The sequence below is a fragment of the Sceloporus occidentalis genome, unplaced genomic scaffold (assembly GCF_023333645.1).
Source record: "Sceloporus occidentalis isolate IW3139 unplaced genomic scaffold, rSceOcc1.0.p SCAF_13, whole genome shotgun sequence".
Lineage (NCBI taxonomy): Eukaryota > Metazoa > Chordata > Lepidosauria > Squamata > Phrynosomatidae > Sceloporus > Sceloporus occidentalis.
This window is the reverse complement of record NW_028316993.1, coordinates 6,625,340-6,634,512: the sequence shown is the minus strand read 5'-3', so window position 1 is coordinate 6,634,512 and position 9,173 is coordinate 6,625,340. Positions and strand designations below refer to the sequence as shown.

Here is a 9,173-nt window from a genome sequence, read left to right as displayed (position 1 = left end):
TTCTGCTGCCCAGCCTGGGCATCCCCCGGGGGCTGCCCCCTTTTTAGCAAGGCCCTGCACCTTCCCTGCTTTAACAGCCAAGCCCACCTTCTCCTCTTCAAAGTCATAAATACTGGTTTTGCACCCAGAGAATAGGAATAACAACCCTGGACCCCGGTTGCCTCTTCTTCCCTCTGTCCCCTGGAAGGCATTAAGAGGATGCTTCTGCTAACTACCCCAGGAGGAAAAATAAGGAAAGCAACTCTCCGAACCTGGTTCCCAAAGGGAAATGGTGAGCATCAGATGCTGGGATCTCCCCTCGTGTGCAGTAGCGCATAGGCAGGCAGGCAGGCAGGCAGGCAGGCTTCCTTCCTTGCTCTGCTTTCAAGTGCTTTAGTATTGGACTGGGGTCCCCCCCTTCTCTTTTCCTCCCACCGCCCCCCCGGCTGCCCCCTGCCATCACTTACACAAATATTGACGCTAATGGCATGTAGCGGGATGTAGAACATCCCAGCCTTCTAATTGTTGTGACTGGGGATCGGCAGGCCGATTAAACGCCATTGATTTTCTCATACTAACCGCATTGATTTTTAAATTTCCTATTGATTCCTGCCCTAAATCTCTTTAAGCAAAGACTTCACTCCGCAGATGACATCGGCTGATTAGCAGGAACAACTGTGGGTTCGCTCTGAGGGGGGGCAAGGCGTGGGGGCGCGCTGTTGTGTCAATTCTGGAGGGGCTCTGGCCTCCTGAAAAGGGGGGTGGGTTTTCCTGGCATGGAGAGAGGAGGGGGCCACAAGCCAAGGCCCAGGATTTCCATGCAACACGGGAAGAGGGCAACAGTGGGGTGACCGGAGCAGGGGCAGTCGCCCTTGGGGGCGGCTTCGGTGTCGGCAAGCACACTTGTGGATTCTCTTGGCCTGGCAGAGCTTTCGCACCTGATTTCCTCCATTTCCCCCCATCTACAGAGTGCTTTGAAATGCTTCCCCCAAAGGTGTGTGTGTGTGTGTGTAGGGGGGGAAAGAGGAAAATTACTCCCTGCCCCCATTCCCATTGACCACCCCTCTGTGTTCTCCAGAAAAGATCCACAATGCCGAGTTTCTGCTTCCTGCTACTCTGAAAAATTCACATGGATTTTTAGTTTCTCCATAGCCTTTTAAAATTTATCTGCTTGGTAGTACACTGACGGTTTATCCTTTGGTTCGGATATGGTTACTATCCAGCCATGTTTTCTGCCTAATTGAGGGTGCAATTTTGGGTGGAGAGGGTTATCCTAGGAGCCAGCAACGTTTCCAGGCAGCAGTTAGGAGAGGGAACCGGCTTCCACACATCATTCAGGTGCCAGCTGCCAGGCACTTCAGGCACTGGGAATTTGTGTTCTGATGCTTCAGTGGCTCAGCAAAGACCAGGCCAGTCAGTTGGCAGCATAAATGTAAAAGGGCAAAGATAGCAAGAGCCTGGGCATTGGATGCCAGAAGCAGGGCTCTGCAGTTGTGGCTGACAAAGAGCTGGGCTCAGTGGTCTGTTTTTCTCTTTTTAACATTGAGCTTTCTTCCTCCCCCCAGCACTTTGAGTCTGTTTAAAAAATAAATCCCATGTGCATTCATATTATCTCTTGACGTTTGGCAGACCTACAGGGCTAGTAAGAGCTCTTGGCATCCTTGAAGGCCTTGGGGCAGAGGCAGGCTTGTGTTGCCCTCCCTTTGCCACCATTCAAAGTTCTTTCAGTACCAATGGTGTGGCTTTGACCCAGGGACCTGGAAGACATTAAAATAGCCAATGCGCCCGCCCCTCCACCCACCCACCCACTGCTGCTTGGACCCCAGTCATCCTCCATTACTGGTGGGAGGAAGGGCTTGCCAGGACCCATCGACAAGGCAGCCTTCCTCAAGAGCACACAAAACACTGAGATGGCGCATGGTGGTCAAGGAAGGGGCTAGTGCCCTTTGGGACTATGCAGGGTTTCCTTCAGCAAGGGGTGAAAGGTGTTGCCTTTAATATTTGGCCTGGTTTACTGATACCTTCTCTTCTCTCTTTTCCTCAGGTACTGGACTGGACTGGAGTGAATGTACTACAGCTGCCGCTTCTATCTGAAAGGTCAGTGGTGCTGCCATGTCTCTTTCTGGGATGAGGAGGACAGAGAGGGTGCCTGAGGATTCCTTCACAGATCCAAAAAGGGGGAGGGTGGGGGAAAAACCAGCATTGCAACACTGAAAAGCCCATCCAGGCTCCTCTCCCCCCCCCACCATCTTGAGATCCTCCTTGTGCCGCATGTAACGGCAGAACTACACGGTTTTACATGCCAGTACATTCCAAAGCGTTAGTGGCTTCATATTCCAAGAGAAGAGTTTTAGCAGAGGAGTGTCTAAGTGTTTATCAGATGCTTAGCCCCTTCTCCACCTGCAATTTACCCCCCTTTGGTCTTTCATCCTTACTCACACACACACCCAGCCAACTAATCTCCTCTGCTCTGGGTTCCAAACATGCCTTTGTGTGAGCAAATGTCCTTCTGGGTCTCCATTGGGGACAGAATGGAATATGCTTCGGAGCATGGAAGTAGCGGGCAAAGAAGCTATCCCATCACTTCTCCAATCAAAACTTGCTCCACCAGAAAGCTGTGCTTTCGTTACGTGTAGTTGTACTATAAATGTCACTCACACAGGAGCAAATAAACGTGGAAGCAAATAAAACCTGTGCAGCTAATGCTGGCGCTTTGTAGAGTGACAGAATGTGAATGCAGGAACTTTGTTCCCAAATTAGGCTTGTATTCTGTAGTGCCCCTGCCTCATTCATGGAGTTTTATGGGGTGGGCCAGATGTTGTCATCATCATACATTTATAACTTCCAACTCCTTGTACCTTCCTTCTTTTCAGGGGAAACAAAAACAGTTTAGGAGGAAAAGATAAGTCTGTGCAATGATTTTTATTAGTAGCATGAGGAGTCAGCTGTCTGAAAAGACCATGGCGCATGCAAGAGTCTAGGGCCTGAATTCCAGAGAACCCCCAAACAAACATTCCCCCAAACTTTGCTTCTATCACACAACTATGTCAGAAGTACACAGTCATGCTTTTCACTCCCTCAGGCTTCCAGACCCCTTGGCTTTCTACATACACCCCCTTCCCTTCCAGCTTCCTCTGGAGGTTTGCAGGCAAACCCTAAAGTTTTCCATGCAGGGTAGTTCTTAGCCTGAGGTCTAAATAATGACAGCGTTAGCATCTTTTTTCAGCTGTTGGGAAACCGGATTGGAAGCCCCTGGAGAGGCAGGGTCCTTGCCCCTTTTCCCTGTCCAGTTCACGCAAGAGATGCTATTTCCCAGCAGGAAGCCCCTTCCCATCCAAATGGGTCCCACTGCTGCTGTTTGCCTAAACATTTAAGGGAGGTTTGGTCCAAAGTGACTAGTAAGGTAGTAGTTGAGACAGGTGTTCTGGTTTCAGTTTAGTAGTGACCTAGGCTCTGGGGTCGCGAGAGAGGGGCAAGGTGCAAGACGGGGAAGCCAATGACGATGCAACAGACCTGGCCTAGCAAAGGAATACCTTGACTTTGTGGACAGAGAGGAGCCAGACTCCCATCTCGCTGCTTCCTGTCGGTTGGGATTACAGTGTCCTCTCGCTTTCTGTGGAGATGGTTCCTGGGCATCAAGGTGGGCTCTGAATGAGGTGGGTCATTTCCTTGGGTTCACCCAAGGGACCCTCACCCAAGTAAGCAGCAGGGCAGGCGCTGGTGGTAGGATGAGTAGCAATTTTAGGTCCATGCAGTGAAGGTGTGGGGAATCTTGGCAGTTTGGCTGCCCAGGTTGCAAAATGCTCAGCCGGTACCCAGCCAAGGATGCCTTGGTGGGCCTCAGAGAAGATAGTATTTTTGTCAAGAGTTATTAATCTGTGGAAGGGAAAGACCTAAAAGTTAGCCTCAAAAGCCAGGCACTGCTACACTTGGGAAGCGTTCACATCCTGATTTGCGGCAGGAGCTTTTTCTTCCAAAGAGACAAGCATATTTCAAAATGGAGCTGTGGCTTGATGCTTCAGCGGTGGGCCGTTTGTCCTCTTGAATGCTTCTTGTGATTCTTTGTCTCCTGGCTCACACACATTAAAAAGGCGAAATACATAATCATCAACCTTCTTCTTCTTCATTACCGCCACCATTATAATTTCTTCCCCAGCCGGCATCACCCCACACAGACACTGTGGCATGGGCTTTCCACTCCTGTGTCATGCTGCTTAGTTGTTCAGACGGAGCCGTAGGGATCGAGATCCGATCTTTGCGTATTTGAGCCAAATGTCTGCACTGACTCAGTTCCTACTCAGAGTGGTGGGAAAAGGGGGTTTCGCCTCTGAGCGCCTCTGCCTGTATTTCAGGGCTGGAAATACTAGATGAAAAGAATCTATGCATGTGATTCTTGTATGTTGTGTTTCTTTCAAGGGGAACTCATTGATTCTGCAATGCTATGAAACAAGTCCCTTGTTACTTTTTTAAACAAAAATTGCCTTTTGTGTGTGTGTGTGTGTGTGTGTAGCAACAAGCTGTACAGTTTTCATTTGTGTTCCAGAAGGATGTCTTTGCCAAAGACATAGAGGATTTTCCTAAAGGTCAGTTGATCTCCAATCTCAGGCATGGCAAAGTAGAGCCCAGGGTCCTTGCTCCCTATCTGTCAGGCTATTTGGTCAATCTTAGCCCCAGAGATCCTCCGGAGGGGCCCTTCTCCCACGGACGGCTGGGGGACGTGGGGGAGAAGGGGCCGTTTTGGTGGCAGATCCCTCCCCTCGGACTCTGGGACCCTTCTCAGGACAGACCCCTCCCGGCTGGCCTTCCGGAAGCAGGCAGAAACCTTATTATTCAGTTAGGCTTTTAAAACAGAAAACATGCATGGTTTTAACAGAACTGTTTGCAAGAGCCTTTTACCTTTTAAAACTGCATTTTATTCTTTTAAGCTGAGGCTGACTTGTTTTAATCCTGCAAATAGTTTAATTCTTTTTTAATGCTAACTTTTGGTATGTTTTTAATTGCATCGTTCTTTTGGAGCAAAAGCAGGATGCAAATATTTATTTATGATTCATTGATACGCATTTATTTCATTGCTATGCTGCCTCTCTCCTGGAAAGAGACCAAAGGTAGGCACAGAGGGACGATAAAAATGTGAAGACAATTAAAATGATCTGGCTGAAACAATACAACATTACCTTAAACATACAAAAGTTAAAAAGGTAAATAGAACACACAAGTAAGTATCAGAAGAATAGTAGTGGTGCTAATCCTATTGGTGCTGGGGTGCCTCCGTCCCGGGAGGCCCTCCCTTGCGGCAGCCTCCTTCCTGCCTCCCTTTCCCCAGGAAGAGGCTTCCTAGGCCCCTCTGTGCCTGCGCCCAAAAGGCAGAAAAAGGGAAACAGCCCAAGCGTCCTCCCCCACAACCACACTCACCCTCACCCTCACCCTCACCCTCCGGTGGCGGCCAGGGTTAGGCAGCAACAAAGCAAGGCCCATTTCCCGCTCTTTGAGGCCCTCTTTTAATTTAATGGCATTTTCTGGAAAACCCAAAAATCTTCCTTAAAGCAAAATCAATAAGCAAACAAATAGTGAAAAACCCCACCACTTCCTCAAACCGTTTCCCAGATTCCCCTGCTATTGCTTCCAAATTAACAAACGGCATTAAAAAAACCCACAACAACAACAGCAAGAGGATCTGACAAAAGTTTAATAAGGTTTGCCTGGAAAATGGGAAGAGGGATCTTAATTCTAGCTTTCTTGAGTCCTCTTCCATTCAGTCCATTAACGGTGAGATCTCTTTTCCCGCTCTCTCGATCCTCAGAGCGCTTGCATTGATTTTCCTTGCCTGGATGTAGTCCTTTAGACCCTTGTCCTTCTTTGAAAGTAGGCCCAGGTTGCAAGGAAAGTGCCGGCTGGACAGGAGAAAAGGCGGCAATAATTGCACCCCTTTCTCTGATGAATGCTTAGGAGGCCAACAAATGTAGGAGAGAGAGAGAGTGTGCGCACTCCTCACCTTTTGCTTCTCAAGGAAGAGAGGAAGGACATTGATACATGCAAGAGACACAAGTGCAAAGTGACCGCTCTGGTACGCGCCACACAACCACAACACCACCAAGCCCTCCTTTTGAAGAGAACTGAATGCAGCTTGTCGAAAGGTAGCCTTCCCAGTCCATCCTCTGGACTCCCAAGCCACAGATTCAGAGGGGCCAAGGCTCTGCCTGGGTCTCTTTAGGCAGGATCCTTTCATGCACCGGACTTGATTCATTGTCTCAGGTGAATTGATTCAAGACACAGGATGCCAATGGCAGAGCCAGAGCATCTCTCTCTCTCTCTCTCTCACCTGCAGACCTTCCCATTCTCCCTCACTGCCAGGTTGCTGCTGTGTTACTGGGTCCTAGGTCTGCATGCCAGCATCCAGCAACCTGGCCTTGGCACTTGTGGTCCCATGCCCCGTGAGTGAGTGCGTGCCAAGTGCCTGTGCCTCCCTCCGCTTAGCCTGGCACGGAGGGGCCCTGCTTTGCCCCCCCTCCTCCTCCTCTTCCTCTTCTGTGGCTCCAGAGCCATGGCTTTGGCGGAGGAGCCTCTGAGCTCCTCAGTTGTACGGAGAAGGCCCTCTCCCCCAACTGCTGTTGGGAGGCCCAGGGGAGGCTCTCCAAGCCAAAAGGACCCCCCCCCCCGCGGAGAGAAGGCCTAAGGCCTCGGCAGGGGCCCCCGACTGGCCCCTGCTGGGCTCCGCTCTTTGGCTGCTCCTTCTGCCCACTGCCCCTGCTTTGATCTGAGGGGGCAGCGGGGCCGGGAAGGGGCCCTTGTGGTTTGTTAGGGGCATCTATAGGGCTCTGCGTGTGTGAGGGAGAGGGGGGGCGGGGGGCATCGGACCCAGGCCCTTCAGGCGCCCTTGGCCTACTGTTGGCGGGGAGCCCGGTCCTGAGCAGCCCCTCCGTCTCCTCCCTCGGCCCCATCAGCCCCCCTGGCCCTTCCCCTGGGTCCTGGGTCCTGGGTCCTGGGGCTGCGGCGGGGAAAGGGCTCCCTTTCCCCCAGAAGGACCCTCGCTTCGGGGGCTTAACCCGGAGTCTGGACCTCGGGGCGGGAGCGCCGAGAAGGGGAAGGCAGGGGAAGGGGAGTGCCTGGTTTGGGGGGGATGCCCGTGAGGCTCCCCCCCGCTTTCCCCGGGGAGTGACCGCTTTTGTCTGGGAGGAGGCAGGGAGAGGGTCTCGGGGTGCCCCCCTTCCTTCCCCCCGTTTGGCGCTGACAGGCGCGCCCACTCCCCTGCCGTCCCCCCCCCCCGCCTTCCTCCCGGCCAAAGCGCCTCGGACTCTCCGCCCGAGACAGACCCAGAGAGGAAGGGGCGCCCCAGCCGGACCCCTCCCTCCCTCCCTCCCTCCCTCCCTTCCTTCCTTCCTTCCTCGCTCGGCTCCCGTTCCCTGCTGGGGCTCCGCTCCGTCCGGGGCTCTCTGTCGGCCGCTGGCTGCCCTCTTCTCCCGGGGGGATGCGGAGGGGCGGCGCGGGGGGCTGCCAGGACCATGTTCGTCCCGCTGCCGGTGCCGCTGGTCTTCCAGAGGGCCCCCGAGAGCGGAGCGGGGGCCGCGGCATGGAGGCTGAACGGCGGAGCCCTAGCCAACGGTAAGAGAGCCAGGCGAGGCCAGGCGGGCGGCGGGCGCTCGGAGGAGCGAGCGAGCGAGCGAGCGGGGCTTTTATTCATGCCGTATTGATCCGGAGTGTCACTGCTCCGTATCGAACCTCCGGCGCCGGAATCCTCCTCCGGTCGATAGGCGGAAGGCGGGCGAGCGGGGAGGGGGAAGGAAAGAAAGAAAGAAAGAAAGAAAGAGAGCCCGGCGCAGGTGGAAAGGGGAGAAATGGGGGGGGGGGAGGAAAGAGACCCCACACAAACCCCCAAACGCCCCCTTTGAGGGTCTCCCAGGTGGGCGCCCCCTCCCTGAGCCCTTGCCCCCCCTCTCTGCCCAAACAGCCCCGCAAGAAGCGGCCCCAAAGTCTCAGGTCTCTCCCCTGCAGCCTGGCTCCGAGCCCCCCGGGACCCCCTTCTTCCCGCCGGAGGGAGGCCATAAGGGGACCCCCTTCCCCTGAGACAGCCTCCCCCCCCCAATCTCTCCCAGATGAAGCTGGAATTGCAGGCAGTTCGGACTCAGGGACAGACAGGGACCCAAGCAGGGCTCACCTCTGTGTCTCTGTGTGGGATGACCAGAACTCCTTCCAAAAGACTGGGGTCCATTTTGTGCCTCCCCCCTCCCTCCCTTTGCACTGCCCTCTCCTCAAAAGCCGGGCTTCTCTGCTGCCAGCCTCAGGGTGCCCTCCCTTCCCTGCCCTTCCCTTCCCACCCCGCATTCTCTGCTTTGGGGCTGAAGGGGGAAGGCGCCTTTGAAGGGGAAAGGGGGGCCCTCGGAGCTGGGGCTGCTGGCCAGGCCTTGCTGGCCATCTCTCTCCCAAAAGGAGGAGGCCTGCCAGCCCAGGACCAGCCCGGCTTCAGAGGGACAGATGGGGAGGAGGAGGAGGAGGAGGAGGAGGAGAGGGGGCTTATTGATTGAGGAAGGATTGGCAGGAGACCGCTTGCCCCAAAGAGTCCAGAAGAAGAGCGCCTCCTGACAGGCCCCAGGAGAAGAAATGGCAGAGGGACCTGGGACTCAGGGGAAGGGCCCTGGCAAGAGAGGGGCCCCATCAGGAGGGAGAGACCCTCTTTCCTGGCCCCTCTAATGGCTGGGCTTTGAGGACCCCCCCCCCCCCATTTCTGCTGCTGCTGCTGCTGTGCGTGGTGTGGAAATTGTATTGGTGTCAAGCCCAGTCCCTGCTAATGAACCCAGAGATCTGGGAAGCGAAGCTTGTTCAGAGGCAGAAATCGATTTTCCAGCCTGTAGTAACTGCCCCCACCTCCAGCCCTCCGCATATTTCTCTCTCTCTCTCTCTCTCTTTCTTTCTTTCTTTCTTTCCTGGCCAGAAAAGCCAGTATGTGCAGAAGTGTGGAGAGCGTGTGCATGAGTGTGCCCCATGCTCCTGAGCCCCTGCCTCCTTGGTAGCCACCTTTGCATCTAGGGCTGGAAAGGGGGTATCACAAAGCCAGTTGTGGGGCTGCAGGGAGGTTGTGGAGCCTGGGCAGCCCTTGTCCAAAGGGCTGATGGGGGTTGTGGCTGCATCTTGTGGAACCTTTTGCACAAAACGCTCAGCCTTCTATGTGGAGGGTGGGGGCAAGTTCCAAGAGGCAACCG

At 54.2% G+C, this 9,173-nt stretch overlaps 1 protein-coding gene across 1 annotated transcript in view; it reads left to right on the top strand.

Annotated features, from left to right (window-relative positions):
• Nucleotides 1-149: 149 nt before the first annotated feature.
• The window catches only part of POU2F2 (POU class 2 homeobox 2), a 56,524-nt gene continuing 47,500 nt past the window's right edge, over nucleotides 150-9,173 (top strand). The window contains exons 1-2 of the mRNA XM_089478212.1: nucleotides 150-271; nucleotides 2,024-2,076. Coding sequence (XP_089334338.1) covers nucleotides 2,046-2,076 — 31 coding nt within the window. The 5' untranslated portion in view covers nucleotides 150-271; nucleotides 2,024-2,045. The remainder of the gene's footprint in view (nucleotides 272-2,023; nucleotides 2,077-9,173) is intronic.